Source organism: Rhinichthys klamathensis, unplaced genomic scaffold (assembly GCF_029890125.1).
Source record: "Rhinichthys klamathensis goyatoka isolate OS25496 unplaced genomic scaffold, OSU_Roscu_1.1 h1tg000150l_1, whole genome shotgun sequence".
NCBI lineage: Eukaryota > Metazoa > Chordata > Actinopteri > Cypriniformes > Leuciscidae > Rhinichthys > Rhinichthys klamathensis.
Genome location: NW_026606685.1, coordinates 7,737 through 27,697, shown reverse-complemented (window position 1 = coordinate 27,697; position 19,961 = coordinate 7,737). Strand labels below are relative to the sequence as shown.

The 19,961-nt window shown below is 38.1% G+C and overlaps 1 protein-coding gene across 2 annotated transcripts; it reads left to right on the top strand.

The window, feature by feature from the left end:
* Positions 1–470: 470 nt before the first annotated feature.
* Positions 471–19,420, top strand: aggf1 (angiogenic factor with G patch and FHA domains 1). 2 transcript variants are annotated; one of them, XM_056258247.1, is made up of 16 exons: positions 471–540; positions 627–683; positions 2,896–3,116; positions 3,276–3,375; positions 3,808–3,995; positions 8,441–8,578; positions 8,684–8,884; positions 11,382–11,889; positions 12,069–12,171; positions 12,247–12,298; positions 13,763–13,864; positions 13,958–14,123; positions 14,246–14,325; positions 18,548–18,675; positions 18,807–18,906; positions 18,997–19,420. In XM_056258247.1, the coding sequence occupies exons 3-16, from the start codon at positions 2,913–2,915 to the stop codon at positions 19,201–19,203; spliced, it is 2,277 nt and encodes a 758-aa protein (XP_056114222.1). In that variant the 5' UTR covers positions 471–540; positions 627–683; positions 2,896–2,912; the 3' UTR covers positions 19,204–19,420. The 2 variants fall into 2 exon arrangements, with proteins under 2 accessions (XP_056114222.1, XP_056114223.1); XM_056258248.1 differs by lacking the exon at positions 11,382–11,889 and adding an exon at positions 9,220–9,286 and having other exon boundaries at positions 477–683.
* Positions 19,421–19,961: the final 541 nt, after the last annotated feature.

The following is a 19,961-nucleotide window of genomic DNA, read 5'->3' as shown; positions in this document are numbered from 1 at the left end:
TTATTAAAAACAACACAGGGGCCAATTTATAGGGGTCACATGAGAAAAAAAAAGTGCATTTATTTATATTTTCTTCATGTTTTATTGTATCAGGCCTCTGCAGTTATTTAGGTTTCAGGCTAAGTTTCTTATTTGATGTCCTTTGTAACTGATAAAAGGCTGTTTTTTTTATCTGTTTTTTTTTTTTTAAACAAACTTTGCACATTCGTTTCTCAACCATGTTATTTCACAGGATGGTTTTGTTTGTATTATACATAGGCCTACTTTCTGATTTATAATACATTTTGTTTGTAAATCATGGGCAACTGTAAGTATCACCAGTCTGGTTTATTTGCATATTAAAAAAGGAAAAATCATTTGTCATTTCAAATTTCTTTTCTAAGGTTGTCAGTGCAGTAATGCCAGTGTTTTACACTAGCGGCGCTGTGGCGTTATAGTACAAACGGAAGTGATGCAGGAGTAAGTAAGCCATGACATCACAAAGTGAAAGTATGGCAGCGTCCGTTGAAGTGGGACTAAAGTTCATCGCGTTTGTTCCCTGTAACGCACTTTACGATAACACAAACTTCTACACGAATATGTGTCCAATGCACGCTGGTCAAATGATTTTTATCTTTGATTTGCAGATTGACGTGCGCGCAGGAAGTCTGGGAACGCGCAGAGAAAACCGGTGGTTTAAAACGGTGAGGATAATGTGCAAATCAAATCAAATGTGCCGTGTGCCCTAATTCAAATTACAACTTTTCTATTTATTAACTTACTCTTATTCTATATTTTTAAACTGTATATTAAAATTAGAGATGTCGTTTGGTTGATTGTTGTGAATTTGTGCTCAGATTATTGTCGTTTAAATGAATTGTTTTTAGTTTATGCATAACGTTACTCACGGTATCCTAAACGTATCTAGTTACGGTAGTTTTCAAACTTGCTGATGCAAGGTACCCCAAATATGACGTTTGCTAGTAGCTCACTTACTAAAATATATAAATGCAGCTCTATATTTGTACTTTTAAAGACATATTTTATGTGAGGGTGAATAGAGGGTATGCGCATGACGTCACCGTCGGCCGGAGTGAATGCGGTCACGCCCACAAGTGGCAAAAAGACTGAGCGGCAGCATTTGTTTTCAGCGTGAACGCCGTGAAAATCACACAAAACACATCTAAAACGGGAAAGAGCTTTGCGATTGACTGTACAACTAGATTTGACCAGAAATCTGAGGTACTGTATATTTTTACAGACTGCAAAAAGCTACAGAACAGACTATATTCTGCATAATTAGATGTTTTTAAATAAACACTGACAAAAAACTATACAAGTTTTAGGGCTGGACGATATGATGATATACAATATAACATTAATGTAAGTGATCACTCGGATTTAGACCTATCTATATTGTATTTATATAAAACGTTTACAGGCAAATTGTCTTCATTTATTTCCCCGGCGTCGAAATCAGGCACATATAAATGTCAGGAAACACGATTCCTGGCTGCATGTCAATATCCATGGATCACTGGATCTTTGATAAGTTGTAAGGAACACTATATCGAGTCCAACTTTTAGTTTAAACTGATAATAGTTTGTTTTACTCGCGTTAACGCAGTTTCCCCTATTAACTCCAGTCACGCAGCAGCTCTTCTGCCACTCAGTCGCGCTGAGGGGGGGCGTGTTCCGGCGGGGAAGTGACGTTAATGCATTCCCTCTATAGATTTTTGTCTTAGATTGAGACTGGATGTAAATAGACACAAATGAGATGACTTGTTTTAAAGTGGTCATATAATGCCATTTTTGTACAAGCTAATATGATTCTTTAGGGTCTAAATTAAAAGTTTGTAATATAGCCTACTTTAATTAAAAATTCTCATTAGTATTGTAAGAAAACACTTATTTTAGCTGGTCAAAAACAGCTCTGTTTTCAGCACGCCGTTTCAGTGCATATGACTTCTTTGCTGACTCCGCCTCTCTGTTCTGTGCATACACCATTTGTAACACAATAACCATAATGCGTTGTTCAGTATAAACGTGGGATTATGAATTATATTGAGAACGTCATACATAGAAAACATGCCGTAATGTACCCTGAGTGTAAACCTTAGACGCATTCATTGTGAAGCGTGCAGCTAGCGATTTGCAAAGATTAATATATTAATATAAAGTTTAATAAAACGTTACACTCACTTCCGTTCTTCTGGAGATTCAGCAGGAACACAAATATCTGGTACCGATCCTTTTTTCATGAGCAGCTTCCTAGCAAATCCAGCTTTATACTGATCCTCGTTTAAAAAGCAGTCTGGTGTGTGAAATGATTCGCGCAAACATGAGAGCATTGCTGTTGCTCGTGGGGAATATTCCCTTCGAAAACAAACACAGCCACTGCGTCTTCAGCGGTTCGGATTTAGGAACATTAAAATGACTGCTGTGTTTGTTATTACACCCAAGAACAGAACACCACAATCGCTTAGACGCCATTCTGCTCATAGACAGTGGTAGACTATGATTGACAGCTCCCTCATGAGCGAGGGCGGGTCTGTGTTGAAACGCTCCTGTCAATCAACAATCGTGGGAGGGGCGTGCGAGCTTGTGACGTCACAGGCTCGAACGGCTCGATTTGAGGCAGGGGAAAACATATAAGGAGAATAAAACAAAACCACTGGATGGATTTTTATCATTAAATGATGGTTGTGTACAGACACTGCCAACACACATTTCAGTACAATCAACTTGTAAAAGTGCATATGACCCCTTCAAGAGAAAAATACTAAAGTAAATTAATAATAATTTTTGCAGTGTATCATTTTATTATGACTATATTTAATGTGTTACATGGTGATTTGAATCTAAAGAATAATAATTTTAGTCAACTAAACTTTCTTATTCTAATCTATATTTTAGGTAGAACGTCCTCAGCAATGGCTGCAGAAGGAAAACCAGACCCTGAACCCAATGATCAGGGTTTGCAAGCAGAGCTCGTTTCTTTGAAATCACAAGCGGAGGCGCTGCGACAGGATCTGAAGGCATGTAAAGATGAACTTCAGAAGTTACAGAAACAGCTCAGCCAAAGCGAACGACTTCAGAAGACCACAGAAAGCTACAATGAAGATCTCAGACAGCAGGTGAGCCGGGTGCTCGTGGAGAACTGGGGGAGTTGTTTTTTTGTGGAAACAAGACTGTTACCTTTTTTAGGCCATTTTTATGATTAGTGTACTCCCAAAAACATGCCAACACAAGAACATTGTTGATAACATATGTTGCTTTTTATCTTTGTGATTTAGGTTGATAAACTGAGTGGAGAAATCCATGAGCGAAAGAAAAGAGAGAGGGAGAAAGTTGATTCTGAGACTCAGACAGAGGAGTTTGCCTGGACAGAGACAGGTGAGGCTCTTTTATTTCGTTGAACAAAAGATGGTTTACGCAAAAATGAAAACTGTCACTATTTACTCACCCTCATGTCGTTCCAAACTCATAAGACTTTAGTTATTTTTCGTTATTTAGTTACTTTAGTTATTTATATATAATCCCACTGCATTCTAAAAGACAAAAATGATCCCCTCGTAGAATAAAGGATTTATTTTACGATCTGTTTATGAACGTTTTGAAGTGTCAGGGTTTTGGGTGAATAGACGTTCAATAGAGGGACAGAGATCTCTCAGAATTCATAAAAAAAAAATCATAATTTGTGTTCATGAGTGACATGAGTTAGTAAATGATGACAGAATTTTCATTTTTGGGTGAACTATGCCTGGAATATTTCAATCATCTACACCGTATATGTGAGGTTTGAATGTTATTTTCTTTCTGAAACAGATTATTATAATTATTACTATGGTGGATACTACCAGTCAGGAACCGAGACAACAGCAGAAACACAGGAGAATGTTGTCATGGAAACACAAGAGTGTTTTGAACACACTGAGGACCATCCCATAACAGCTGAGACGGCACCAGCCAATCCTGAGCAACCAAATGAATCAAGTGACTTACCACAAACAGAGGTATGAGAAATGTTACTTATTTAAGTGTTATTTAATTCTGATAACAGATCTAGGCATTTATTAATGATGGTATTGACATGGTTTGCGTATTGCATATTCAAGTGAATTCTACAAAATCCTGTTGTAAGTCATTCAGAAAGTTTAAAAAAAAAAGAGTGTTTAAGGGTGCTTTCACACCCGCCTCATTTAGTTCAGTTGAATCGCACTAGAGTTCGTTGTCCCCCTTGGTGCGCTTAGTTTGGGCTGGTGTGAATGCAGCAGTCGCACTCGGGTGCGCACCAAAAGGTGACCAAACAAGCATACCGAGATCTCCTCGGAGAGGTGGTCTCGGTACGCTTTCAAATGAACTCTGGAGCGGTTCGTTTGTGGTGAGAACGTGATCCGACCTCGAACAGACCCAACTGCCAAAGCACCGCCACAGATTTTTTTAAAAAATGGCAGTTGAAATAAAATGCTTTGTGGAATCAACCAATCAAAATGCGGCATGAACTCAACCAATCAGCATGTTCAGCGCCCAAGTCCCACCCCTGCAAGTTCCTGAAATTTGAAAAAGTACTACCACGCTAAGCAGGGAGTTTCTGAGGGGGACATTTTTACCTGGAACTTCATTTAGACCCTGGTTCCTGCAGTGGAAACACACCGAGTATCACCCCAAAGTCCCTAGTTCCTAGTTTGGAAACGCGGCTTATGTTGATTATTACAGTCAGTCAAACTCCAACATCTAGCCAAAACATATGCCTAAAATAATCCAGCACAGAGTAAAATATAATTTGTATAATCTATATCAATAAATATAATCTAAATCAGAGGCAGATTTGGCAGGGGAAAAACTGATCAGAAAATGTAACAGAACGTTGTAGAAATGTAGTGGAGTAGAAAGTATAATAATTGCTGCAAAATGTAACGAAGTAAAAGTAAAAAGTATGCACTATTGATTCTACTTAAAGCCCATCTTTCAAGTTGAAGATCCCTGTGAATAGATGTGTAGATAAATGGTGTAGGAACTTGATTTGCGTGAAGAAATTAATCATAAATGTGCATTAAAAAAGTTTTTTAAAAGAAATTGTGAGTAAAATTACTTCCGCTGTCAAAAACGCTCTGATCGGACGTGACGCAACGGCCGGTAAATCTCATCTCTTCGTAATGGAGTCAGCCATTGAAGAGGTTGCAGTAGGAGTTCATGTCAACTCTTCCGATGGGCTATTGCCGTATAATTATGAGCCACCTAGGTGAGAGAGGGGTCAGGCAGAGTTAAGGGGAAGGGTAAATGGACAGAGGAGAGAGATAGAGTTGTGGTGTGAGGAGAATCGGTGGAGAATTATGCAGGTGTCTTGGTGAGTGACCACAGGCTATAGCTAGCTAATTGTGGCTAACGTTGTCTCCATGTTTATCACATTGCAGTATCTTTAATAAATCGTATTTAGCAATATTGCTGTCGACTTTGTTGTTTTTCAAGCATCCATGTATATTGTCACCATCTATGCTAGCAACATGCGTCTTAAAATGTTTAATTTAGATCCCAGATTTTCCGAACTTAGCCGGCTGTTATACTACTCCCATAGTATTTCCGACGGACATTATGTAAATGAGTTTGCATGTACTGCGGAGTATGTGTATGAAAGCAGTTAGTGTTCCGGTTAGGACGGGAATATGCTGTTCATGTAAATATAGTCATTGTTACAAGGATCTTTTATTGTCAAGTGGACTAGGTGTAAGGCATGCAGATAAATGCCATTACCACCCGATCCCGCCCGCCGAATTTCTGACCATTACCACCCGTTCCCGCCCGCCGAATTTCTGACCATTACCGCCCGTTCCCATCCGGTGTGAAGTGTTTTTCACATACCACCGTGTGTCTTGTCACCGAGGAGGCAGAGAAATTGCTTCTCTTTGCCTGGACGAAACGTATCCAAGCACGGAAATCTTTGTGTTTCTTGTTTGGAAATCGGTGGACCCGATGACCAGACAAGTTGGAGTGGTTGCATCCAAAACAAACACAAGAATTCACCATTGTGACAATTCAAACCAACTCAACTAACGTTATAACGATAACTACAAGCTCTATTTTCTGTACCACCTCTCAGACTACGTAAACCCACACTGAGAACCAGGGCAGCAATGCCTATTTGTTTGCCTGTCGTTGCGTCATATGACGCGTTCTCTGGAAAAGCGCGGTTTTTTGAGCCTAGCTTAGAATAGGTACACTTTTTCCTGAATTTCTGCCTGTGGGTGTTGTAAAACATATGTATTCTTATGTATGTCTTTTTAAATTGACATTTTCATACAAGATTCTGTATAAATTAAGTTATACAATTAAATTGAAAGATGGCCTTTAAGTAAAGTACAGATACGTGAAAAATTTACTTAAGTAAAGCAACGAAGTATTTGTACTTCGTTACATTCCACCACTGGCAAAATGTGACTCTAATGGCCCCGTTTACACCAAAAACGACAACTATATTAGCGTCCACACCAGTGGTCAGTATCGTTCTGTTTATTCTAAGCCCGTGCTTGTCTGCCACTTTAAATGCTCGAGTCGAGCTCATTATAGCAGGATGGATTCTGATAGGCTGTCAATGTTTTTATCGTTCATCAGCTGGATAAAATCGTTCTGAAAGAGATTCTAACCAAATCATTTCTCTGTGCCATTATCGATATAGCTGTGATTGTGATGTGAACTCTGCTATTCTTTAATATTGAGAAAGATTTTTATAACTATATCTTTATCATTATCTTTTTAGTTATCGTCCTTGGTGTGAACGGGCCTTAAAAGCCAAATTCATCCAACATAATGCAGAATGTCTAAAACATAGCCAATATAATCTGAAATATAGTAAGAACGAAACAATCTATATTATGGCTAAAATAATGTAGCATCACAAAAAGTGTGAAATATTGCCGAATATGCCCCAACCCCCTATATATATATATATATATATATATATATATATATATTAGGGGTGGAATGGTACATGTATTCGTATCGAACCGAAGCGGTACGGGCGTCACGGTTCGGTGCACGAATTTACACGGAGAATACACGGTATAAAAATAAATAAAACTCGCGTGCAAATTAATTAATGTAATACGGAACTACTGTTAGATACGCGGGTTCTTTAGGGACACATAATCTGTACCATCGGCTTAGCTCTGAACGCGCGTTCACTTCAAACGTTGGGTTTATACGGGCGTCCTATTCGCTTTGGACTAGCGTCGAACTAGATGCCATATACGCGAATTTGACGGTCTATTCGCGTCTGGTGTGATCGCATAATGGGCTGCGATGTCAATATTGCAATGCCGGAGTGTGTGTGTGTGCGCGCGAGAGAGAGAGAGAGAGAGAGAGAGAGAGAGAGAGAGAGAGAGAGAGAGAGAGATGCGCAGGCGCGAACGAACTCTGTGTGTGTGTGTGTGTGTGTGTGTGTGTGTTAAAACCTGCAAAGTGTTTATATTTGTTTACACTCGCAATAAAACACAACATTGTGATTTTGTCACACTGTAAACTCTTGTCCTAACCTACAACTGTAACCCAACCAAAATCACACACACACACACAGTTTTAAAAGCAAAACATATTTATCCAACTCCATTTCAAAACAGTCTGTGGGTCCCATCTTTTGGACATTCATCATATTGAATTGGTTTTCATTTTTTGTCCTCGGAGCACTAATCTTACACATTCTACATTGATTAAAAAAGATTGTTTTTAATGGTAGTATTATTTTATACAGAAATCAATTATTTATAATTCAGATGAGAATAATGTTACATTGTTAATTAATAATGTTAATTAAAATTAAGGAAAACAAATATATTGATCTGAAATATAGCAAATTAATTTTAAATTAATTCAGATACATTTACCAAACATATCGCAAGGTCTTTTTGTCTTTTTATTAATTTAATTAATAAACTAATCATATAAAAAACTATTGTCAGTGCACTACAAATAAACTGGTTCTAGTCCTTTAATAATAAAACTTATTTAAAAAATACAATGCCTTCTGCATTTTTGTTTTGCTTTCCCTCCATTGTACCGAAATCGTACCGAACCGTGATGTCTGAACCGAGGTATGAACCGAACCGTGACTTCTGTGTACCGTTCCACCCCTAATATATATAAATAATAGCTAAAAATAATTTAGTTGTATTATATAAAATGATAGAACTTGTCACAACATTTTTTAAATAAGGCCTAAATAATCTAAATTAAGATATACTAACAGATTTCCAGAAGTTTAAAACATAGCCACAATACCACAACATACAGCCAAAACAGTCTAAAAGTATGATCAAAACAATCAAACATGTAGGCAAAAAAAGTCTCAAATTATGACCAAAATGTTCAAACATGTATCCAAAACAAATATAAGCAATTGACAGCTTGTAATGTGAATAATTATTAGCCAGTTTCTTTACTGTGTAAACACTGTATTTGTTCTCAGGAGGCCTCTGGTGAAGGCGGCTCTATAGCAGACATGCTGAGAGCAACAGCAGAGGAAGCGTTGAACCAGACCAACTTTGTGTTTGATGAAAGTTCCGGCATGTATTACGACCACAGCACTGGATTTTACTACGACTCTGTAAGTTGTTGTTTTTCTGGGGACGTTTGACTGCTGTTATTTGTGTAATCGACATGTGTAATCTTAATCGCCTGTGTTAATGTGTTTTTTCCTCTTTTCCACCAGTCCAGTCAGCTGTACTATGATGCTAACACTGGAATGTACTATTACTACGACCCAGAAAGCGGGAAATACCAATTCCACTCTAGGATAGAGGTGCCTACAGCACAGCCCGAAGTGGAGCAGACGCCACAGAGGAAGACCAAAGATTGGAAAAACAGGAAGTCGGTGAAGAACACAGATAGAGCTTCCTGTCCTGATGGAGGGGTGAGATGCACACAGACACACATTGTCTTTACATAGTTCTGTAATCACAGAGATTTAGTGGTTGACTCTCAATCCCCCTTACCTTCCTCGACTTGATTTCCCATTTCAAGTTCAAGTTGAGTTTCTGAATCAAGTTTCCCACCATTTTGAGTCTCAGTTTTCAGAATTGTTTCAATCACAGACAGCTTTTTGGCGTCTGGTTCTTGTTCTCATTGATTAGCAGTTGATGATTGTGAGGGTCCGTAGAACAGTCTGGTCTCAGAAGCGGGTCCGTCGAGCAATTCTGAAAATATAATGCCTGATGGAGCTGACCGTGTGCTCTTCTTTCGCTGTAGGTTCAGGATTTGACTTGCTCAATGGCTCAGTTGAAGATAGAACATTTGAGACTGGTTGGAGTGAGAGGTACGCACTTGTTTATAGCTTTAAAGTTATATAGAGTTTTAGTATTTTTTCCCCTAGGCCTAAATGGTCGTAACAAGCTTAAGTCATTTCAGTGCATCTTCATTTTTAATTTAGGTTTTATTAACCTTACTCTTCAAATGTTTGGGGTCTTTTTAAAGATACTAATACTTTTTAGCCTGGTCCCACCAGACTTGTCGTACATTTCATTTCTACAGAGAGTCTGGCCTCGCTCCATTGACAAGCGTTAACTTCCTTGTAGGCGGTTCCTCTGTTGAAGTTTAAAACTATTGGATCTGCCCAGAGTCCCTCTGGATCTGCCATAACCAATCGCTAACGTTTGGTCGTGACGTATGACGACTCAAACTAGCGCATGACATCAACGTCATCGTTCTCAGACACTCCCTCTGTTTGCCGATTGGACCGGTAAAAAATTGACCGGAGAAAACCAAAGAATGCACCACAAGCCCAGACGTAGTACTGAAGGAAAATGAAAATTGAGCGGAAGTACGTAAGAGGGCGGAGCCAGGCTAAATACTTTTAGCAAGGATGCATTGAATTCAGTTTACCAGTAAAGAGATTTATATTGTTACAGAAAACATCTACCGTATTTTCCGCACTATAAGGCGCACTTAAAAGCCTTTAATTTTCTCAAAAACCGACAGTGCGCCTTATAATGCGGAGCGCCTTATATATGGATGGGGAACACACGTTCACCAAGACGGGGAGACAGCGCCGAGCGACTTACGCCACTATCTGCCAATGGATCGTGGATGCCTGGGCTGATATATCAGTCTCAACTGTGATCCGAGCTTTCACGAAGGCAGGAATAATCTCTTTATTCAGCCAGCTCACATAACCCGTATTTACTTCCTGTTTTCGGCCGAAGTCCACAGTAGTTGATTGTCGAGTTTGCGCGCGCGATCAAACCTCCTCCGTGTGTTCAACATCTGATCCAGATGAACTATCCATTTGAGCTGATATTCTCAGAACACCACACAGCACCGTCATCGGCTGACAGCTGACAGTCTGAGTCTCCACTGTTGCTTAGTTACCAATGATCGCGCGCGCGCACTCGACAATCGCCTACTGTGGACTTCGACCGAAAACAGGAAGAAAATACGGGTATGTGCTGTCAGATTCACCGTGTTCACTCACATGGCTGTGCACTTGTAATGACACATTAAGGTTGTTAAGAGGCTAAAAGCAGGTTTAAAACTTGTCCCGTTTAAGTCAACAGGGTGCAAATTTTAAAAAGAGGATAACACGGTGTAGGCAACACCGGTTTTTGTCGTTGTTATCTGTACTGACAGCACTCCAAATTTACAAAAAATGAGCTCAATGTTAAAATTGACCGGAGTTTTCCTTTAACGTTTGAACAACGTTACCATGGGAGTGAACGGAGTTGTCAGAACGCTTAATGAAGTTTGACTTTATCGGACTGTTTTGTTGACATTTGTTGACATCTAGTGTATGCATAACGCAAACCCAGTCAAACGTTTGACTGCAGTGTCTTATGCGCCTTATAATCCGGTGCGCCTTATATATGAAAAATGTTCTAAAATAGGTAATTCATTGAAGGTGCGCCTTATAATCCGGTGCGCCGCATAGTGCGGAAAATACGGTATTTTAAATGAATGCTGTTCCTTTGAACTTTCTATTCATCAAAGAGTCCTGATTAAGCTTGTCTTCGTTTTTTTTTTCGTTTAACATTTCTGGTTGTGTTTTGACTACCAAGACATATGTGGTGTCAGCTGTGGACAAGCAGTTTGCACACATGCTTGTTTCTTCAAATCTGGATTTCTTTATCCCATGCCGCACTCTTCTCTGCCTGATTTCTTTTATTTTTTTATTTTTTTTACAATGAAGTTGTACATCAAACTATTATGTAAGGCTTGAGCCAGATTGGAAAGCGCTGTTTGGATGTTGATGATTTAGATGGTGGTTTTGCATCATATATTACATTTTCTTGAACTGACTCAAAACTGAGACTCAAATGAAACTTGAAAGCCAAAACAAATCTTATATGGTCACATCAAAGCAATGTGACGTCACTATTGGTGACGTCCTGATTGGCTAAGTCTTTGCTTACTGACAGGACCTTAAAGAGGCGGGGTCTGAGATTGACAGACAGTCTGAAAACCACCACAGAAGTAAGAAGGATGATGCGTCATCATTTAAAAAAGGACGAAAGTCTCGGTCCCGAAGCCCCCAGCGACCCAGCGGTACAGACCGATCCAGGCGGACCAAGAGCCGTGACAGAAGCAAAGAGCGCTCTACGAACAGAAAGAAAACCCGGAGGCGGAGCGAGTCGCCTTCTGATGACTCGCACAGCAGGAGGCGGAGAGAGAACGGGTCCAATTCAGATGACACGCACAGCAGGAAGAAGAAGAAGAGAAAAGAGAAGAGGAGGTCACGTTCTGAGACTCGCAGAGACCGGAAGTCACGCTCTGATAACATGAGCGGTGAGAGCGAGCCGGAGGAAGGCGAGATCACAGAGTCAGATGGAGGGAACGAACCTTCTTCATCATCCTCTGCTGCATCTCCCGTCCAACCAGCACAGGACAGTCCTGAAAGAGAACTGGAAATGCAGATACAGGAGGAAGGTGAGGAGGCACATTCAGAGGGAATCGAACACTACGCCCCCCTGGTGGCTGTTTGTTTGGTATTGGCCGCTTGTAGATGCAGCGTTAAATTGAATGTGCATCAGGTGAATGCGCGCACTACAGTAGGATTTTATTTTTGTCTATCCGTAACCGTAATGTTTGTGATTCTTATATTTCAGAAGCCTGGCCGCCATGTGTTCGGGTAACTGTGGTTCGCTCTCCTGTTCTGCAGACCGGAACGCTCTTCATCCTCACGGCTGACACAGTCGCCACTATCGGCCGGTCGGTATAGTTCTGTGTGTGTGGTTCTGTTCATCCATTGTGTTCTTTAACATGTTTTTCTGTATCTGTTTGCAGAGAGAAGGACATGGATCATGCCATCAGAATCCCTGAGATGGGAGTCAGTAAGGTAAAACATTATACGAAAACCCTCAAATCAAACTACAGACAATTTATAGTCCTGCATTAATAGAAGGTCTGTTCAGTACACTGAAACATATTCTCTAAATCCCGGGAGTAATTGCACCTGGTGCTCAAGATAAGGGCAGTGTTATTTTAGTGTCTTTGAGATACTATTATAGTTTTTATTAATATTTTGAATTAGATGAATTGAATTCATGTTTGTGTTATGTTTATTTTCAGTTTCAGTAATTTTGTTGTGCGTTTGTAATTTTTTTTTTCTTAGGTTTTGGTTTGGTAAAATATGTATATATAGTTTTTATTAATTTATTTCCGTTTATTTTAGTACATTTAGTTAAACTAAATGGAAATGGGAAATGTTGCCTTAAAGTCCCCCTGTAATCAATAATTATATCCCTTAAAACTCATCTTTGATCACCAAAGTTACACGTGTAAACTTTTTTTTGGGGGGGGAAAAAAATCTTCATGCCTTAAAATAGCTACATAAAATGTAAACTTAAGAACTTAAAATTCTACACCTTTGCATCATTTAGTATATGAGGTTATATGAATATGCAAATTAGCCCCGTCTCCACTCAATCACCAAAGGTGGACTTTAATACTACCTGAAATAAAATTAGATATAATAAATAAAAAATATTTAAAATATAATAAAAAAGATATATATTTAATCTATTTCAGTTAACGTTTATTTTATTTTAAGTTAAAAAAATTATTTTAGTTTCAGTTATAATAATAATTTTTATATATTTATTTAAAAAAAGATGTTGTCATCTAAGTATTTTAAACCTTCAGTTGCAGCCCATTTTACTTTTGTAATATCCATACATATTACATAAAATATGTATACATATTATTATTTTAAAATATAATTTATTCCTGTGATGCAAAGCTGAATTTTCAGCATCATTACTCCAGTCTTCAGTGTCACATGATCCTTCAGAAATCACTCTAGTATGATGATTTGCTGCTCAATAAACATTTCTTATATTTATCAATGATGAAAACAGATACATTTTTTTCAGGATTCTTCGATGAATAGAAAGTTTTAAAAAATTGTTTTGATAAATGTAATGCATCCTTGCTGAATAAAAGTAGTAATTCTTTTTTCAAAAAAATATTACTGACCCCAAACTTTTGTACAGTAGTGCATTTCTGAGTGAAATAGGATAATTTGTTTTAAAAAGTAAATGTGGTTAATTTTGAATTCATTTTAACAGCATATTTACTCTCTCTTTCTCTTTCTCTCTCTCTCTCTCTCTCTCTCTCTCTCTCTCTCTCTCTCTCTCTCTCTCTCTCTCTCTCTCTCTCTCTCTCTCTCTCTCTCTCTCTCTCTCTCTCTCTCTCTCTCTCTCTCTCTCTCTCTCTCTCTCTCTCTCTCTCTCTCTCTCTCTCTCTCTCTCTCTCTCTCTCTCTCTCTCTCTTTTGTCTTTTTGTGTGTGTGTGTGTGTAGTCCCATGCAGAAGTTTATTTTGACCAGGAGCTGCAGTGTTATATGCTGATAGATCAGGGCAGTCAGAATGGCACTGTCCTCAATGGGAACAGAATACTACAGGTAACACAAACAGCTGTTGTATCCCAGAATCCTTTTGAACATATCTCGATATGAGGATGTTTATCAGAATTGTAAATGTCTGTGTCCCTACAGCCTAAAGTTCGCTGTGACCCTTGCCCTCTGACCCACGGGGATGAAGTGAAGATGGGAGATACGGTGTTGTCCTTCCACATCCACACAGGAACAGACACATGTGACGGCTGTGAACCAGGACAGATCATAGCACACCTGAGCCGCCATAAGAGAGATGAGACCTCTGGTATGCATGCACACATTGACAAAATATTAGTCAATACTTCTGCTATCTTATACACATCTCTAAACTGCTTTACTATGAATCAATTGCAGCTTATGTTCTTTTGCAATACATGTATGTTTCAGGAACTGTTCTCAGTAAAGAAGACAAGGAGGTTCTAAGACAGAAGGAACTGAAGATGATGAAGGTTAAATATGGTCTTAAAGTAAGTTTTTATGTCCTGTACAAGCTCTTTTGGTAGTGAAATGTGTTTTAAAGCACAAGTCGGGTGTGTTAAATTGGCTTGTTAACTGTGTGCGGTCAGTGCTGCCCTCTATTGGTCAGCAAGTAGACGATCACACTATTCCTGGGTGTTGCAACTTGCAAGCTACAACAGGTCAAATATTTAACCGCTAAAACAATGGTTCTGTCATCCAAGATATCATGCTATGGCAAGCATCACTATTAATATTGTCCATACTTTGTCCAAGGGTTGTAAATCATTAACCCCAATTATTAAACTTTGGCACATAACTTGTCCTGCAATGATTGTGCTACTCCGTGCTTCTCAACCTTTTTAACTTGAAGTTTTCCAACCAGTGTTTGTTTTGGTCACTGGTTTGCTATTGTAATTATTGTTAATATTTTGAATTCGATTTTATTAATATATTATCTGTTTTAATTTTTAAGTTTTAGTGGTTTAGTGTTTGTCATTTTAATTCGTTTTTTTTTTTTTTTTTCGTTAAGTTATTTTAATAATTCAACTTAAACTAAACAAAAAGGAGAAATGTTGCTTTTTGCATCTAGTTGAATTTTTTGGGGGGGGCTGTCAAAATGAACGCGTTAACGCACGCGATTATTTTTTACAGTTTAATGCGTTTAAAAAATATTTAACGCAGCATCCATTTTTTTTCCTCATCTTGACTGCGCTACTGTATATGATCACGCTGTCATTCATTCAAGTGCTATTAAACCATTTAAGCATGGTAAGATGCAAAAAAGGAACTTAAATCTGTATCGGCGCTCAATCTGTGAATCTCACACACACGTGACTTGTGCGACACACACGGTATTCCAAAATGGCAACTTTGAGTATCCTTGTAAGCAAAATCTTAAATTATTTAAATAAAGTCTTAAAAGACTGTAAAGACATGTCATATCCGCATCATGTGCTTCAGATCTTAAAGTGACAGCGGCCTAATAATCCTGCTGCTGTGATTAATGTTAATCTAAGAACAAAAGACAGAGAAAATCACTCACTGCTCTTGACAGAATAACCTTTGTAGCTTTAATAAGGATTAATCTATTTTAAATTAATTTATGCAGTGAAGACTGTAAAGTGTTTGATAACTTTTATTCAATTTCTGTGTTTCCTACCTGTTAGATCAATTTTTTAAAATAACTGTCTGTTGTTTCTACATTCATTTGGAGATTAACTGAAATGATTCAATATAAAAATATATTAAAAACTTTAATGTTAGGTGCGTTTTATTGTGATTAAAGAAAAATGTGCAATTAATTAGTTAAAGGTATTGTAGGTAGAAATTTTATAAAAACTTTTTTCCAAATTTGTTTAAACTTTCTATATATGTCAATGCATAATTAAAATGTAAGTACTCTGATAAAAAGAGTATAAAAATCGAGTGACTCTAGACCGTTTAATCTGCACTAAACACAGCTCATTATTTCCATCCGGGATGAAACAAAGGATTTGCTTAGGCGACTGTCACTCTCTCGCAACCATGGCAACCACCCTTTTGCCTGACAGGACCTGCCCACTTGTGCGTATCCGTTTGATTTGAGGAATTCAAGAGGCACGGAACCTAGGAATAGCAAAACAATGGCAGAGAAAGACCAATCAAAATTCACATATGCAGTTCGCGAAGGCAAACCAGCCAAAAAAAGGAAGATAAAAAAAGTCTTTGGATAAACAACGATTTATCTGTCCTCGAGCTGACGATGCGGTACTTGTCTCTGGAGCAGTGTTTGGAATAACGCCGTTTAAAAGAACGGCGTTAGGTAACGACGTTATTTTTTCAGTAACGGGGTAATCTAACTAATTACTTTTCCCGTCGTTACAACGCCGTTAACGTTACTGGACGTTAAATGCGATGCGTTACCACGGGCGTCAGTTTGGTTTGAAATGTGCTGGGGACAGACAGAGATGCATTCGGAAGTGCATTTTCAGAAATGCTGGGCAGCCTACAAACTGTGGAGCCTCTCTGCTCAACCCGTAAATAAATCCATCGATCCACAATTATTGTGTGAGTTCTTGAATGGTCTAGTGGTAGAACTTTTGCCAAGCGTGTCAGAGGTTACAGTTTCTAATCCACGCTCGAATAGGGTTTTTTTTTCTCTCATCAAAACTGAATATGTTCATCAGTGGTTACAGTCTATATCAAGCAGAGACACGGGACGGTTGAGTGCATTTTATTTTGTGATTTTACCGGAATGAATAGTCTCTCCACAGCGGCGATAGATTGAAGAGCGCGTCCGAGTGAATACTGCGCCCGCGCCACAAGAGAACAAATGCAGCTGCGGCAACGAGCGCTCAGCTTGAGGTCAAAACCAAAACATCTCTTATTTAATAGCGAACTAAATGAATGCTCTGCTAGTTAACTGGAGATGTTTTATTTATTTGTTTCTAAAACTGGTGGGTACAAAATGACTCGTGACAAAATCGCGAGTGCGTTTTTGTGCGTTACTATGTATTGATTGAATAAACTGTGTAATCCGAACGCACCCCTGGCTCACACAGCTAGTGAGGAGGTGGGTTAATAAGTGAAGTGAAGTGCAGGATAAACCTCTTGCTGTCTGTCGTGTCGACGTGCAATAAATATAGAAAGTTATGTACAAACACCTGTCTGTTCTACTCATTTCAACTGACTTGTGAAAACTGCTAAAAAAAATCAAAATTCTTTGACAAAGCAACTTTTTTTTTTTAACAGTAACGCAAATAGTTACTTTCCCTGGTAACAAGTTACTTTTATTATAGAGTAATTCAGTTACTAACTCAGTTACTTTTTGGAACAAGTAGTGAGTAACTATAACTAATTACTTTTTTAAAGTAACGTTCCCAACACTGCTCTGGAGTGTAGTCCTCATCAGAGTCAACAATGCTTTCATCATGGAAACTCTTACATGCAGAACACCATATATGTTATGAATCTTACACGAAATTCATCTTCATCACAGTGTAAATGATGGCAATGGAAAAACGTGTATCATGCAACCTGTTTTTAGCTTTGCCTTATAGATAACTAGCTCGTTAGCGAATCAATAAATATATATTTTAAACTTTACCGATATCAATATGCTAGCTTGATAGTGAGTACAAAAATACATCTTATTTGTTTATCTTCATAATGATACAGTTAGATTTTTTTATTACATGTGATTCTGACATGATGTCACTACATGCACTGAGCTCCTTCCTCTCCGCTCGTCTCAGGTAAATAATGCGTCTTCAGCTCAGCGGTCGGAGTCGCGAGTTCATGTGTTTTTGGGGCGTGGCTTTGGAAGGAGCCCAGAAGGGAGGGGGTGGAGTGAATGGAAATAATGAGCTGTCTTTAAAACAGTCGTGAGAGGTCTACAGACATTGGATTTTTATACTTTCTTTTTCAGAGTACTTACATTTTAATTATGCATTGATATATACAGAAAGTTTAAACAAATTTGGAAAAGTTTTTTTTAATAAAAATCCTACCTACGTACCTTTAATTGACACCACTAGTTATATATATATATATATATATATATATCTATCTATCTATCTATCTATATATATATATATATATATATATATATATATATAGATAGATAGATAGATAGATAGATAGATAGATAGATAGATAGATATAGATATTTAATGTTAATGTTTATTTTATTTCAAGTAATGAAAATGTGTTATAGTTTTAGTTAACGATAATAACCCTGTGTCCAACACAATATGAAAAATCCGACTATATGAAAGGCCCCTCTCATGTAGTCTAATATTACTGATATTTCTGCTGTAATTGACAGCTGCTTGTTTTCAAACTTTTTTGTATCATCAGAAGCTAAGCATATTAGTATATTAAATTAATTTTGTGATTTTGTGATTCTCGGCATTTCAATAACTATGTTCATATCTTAATTTTATATATTTAACATTGACATTCATATTAGAGTTAGATTATTTTAATATAAGTATGATACTTTATTAATTATTTTTAAGTCATCTTGCAACCCTTACCTTGTAGCCAGTTGTGTTTGTTACAGTGCCATTGCTGTTAGGTTGTTGTTGATGTGTTATATATTTCATAAGGCATATCTCTGGAAATGTACTTGATTTTGTTGTTGTGTTTAAAGATGTTCATAATTTCAGCACTGCTATTGGTCTGATGGTTTTGCTTTTTATTATTTTACTATGCTTGTTTTACATAAAGACTTACGTGTGTGTGTTTCAGAGTAGTGATTATGAAGAGCAGAAGGCCCTGAAGAACAGCAGGTATAAAGATAGAGCAGAAAACCGCCGGCAGACAGTTGGAAGCGAGGGAACGTTCCAGAGAGATGACGCTCCTGCTTCTGTTCATGTGTACGTAACCTGTTCAGTCAAACATTTACCCCTGTAAAACAGATCTGCACTACAGTAGATTTCTTGCGTAACAATATCAAGGTTAAAGATATTTTCGCAGACTTGTGCTTTTTCTCACTGTGTGTATATAGTGAAATCGGGGATGAGAATAAGGGTAGACGGATGCTGGAGAAGATGGGCTGGAAACGAGGAGAAGGCCTCGGCAAGGACGGCGCTGGAATCAAGGATCCGGTAATATAGTTTCTCCTCGTTTGTTTACGCAGTGTCATGTACATAAGTGCATGCGATTTACACTCACTTCTCTTTGTGTGTGTGTCGTAGATTCAGCTGCATATGCGCAAGGCTCAGTCTGGTCTTGGTTCTGGAGCTGCCGTGTCTGTAGAAGACGCCACACTTGTCAGAAACAAAACCCAGAGGAACTGGGAACGTGCACGGGAACGGTTCTCTGACGCCTGCCAGGCTGACTCCGCCCATCCTGAAACGAGCCAATCACCTCAAGCCTGGGTCAAAAGTCAGGATACAGAGTGACTTCTTAGTGATAATTTGGTCTGATGCCGGGCATTATTTAGATGAACTTTTTTCATCATTTCAGTGGAAGACCTTTTGTAAATAGATGTTGGTTCATTTTAAAGATTAATGTTCTGGGAAAGTCTTTGTTTGTTGTTTACGGTGAAATTCAATAACAAAGGATATCTCGGACAAATAAACAATAAAAAACAATCATGCTTTCCAGTTGATAAATTTATATTAAGTGTTGCATTATACTGTATACGATGCTTGCTAAAGGCTGCATATGTGCAAAAGGTTCCACACTTGTAGCCATACAATATCTGCAAAGGCACATGTTTTGTGGATCATGTTGCAGCATTTCGGCTGCAGTTAAACCTGTCCTATCAGAAAGGAACTACTGTAGTTGTGCAACTCCATTATAGTCTTATAGTTTTCTTACTGATGCTTGTCTATGGACAACAAATAATTAGTTATGTTATAGGAAACAAAAACCCATGTGTTGTGATTGTGAAGCAGTGTTACCTTGGTATCACTGACCACAAAAAGCTGTTGTGGCCAGCTTATTTGTCTTTGTTGTATCAACCTCATGTCTGGGTCACATCTCTGCTCAAAATCAAAAGAAAAAATATTGCGAAATGATATTTTAGGACCTTTAAGTTTGCATTAGGAGACTATTTTCCCAAATTCTCAATTAATTAGAATTAAAATAATTATGAATATTGCATTTATAATATGGCAATACTCATCGCCCTTATACGGAATTAAAACAAGCAAAA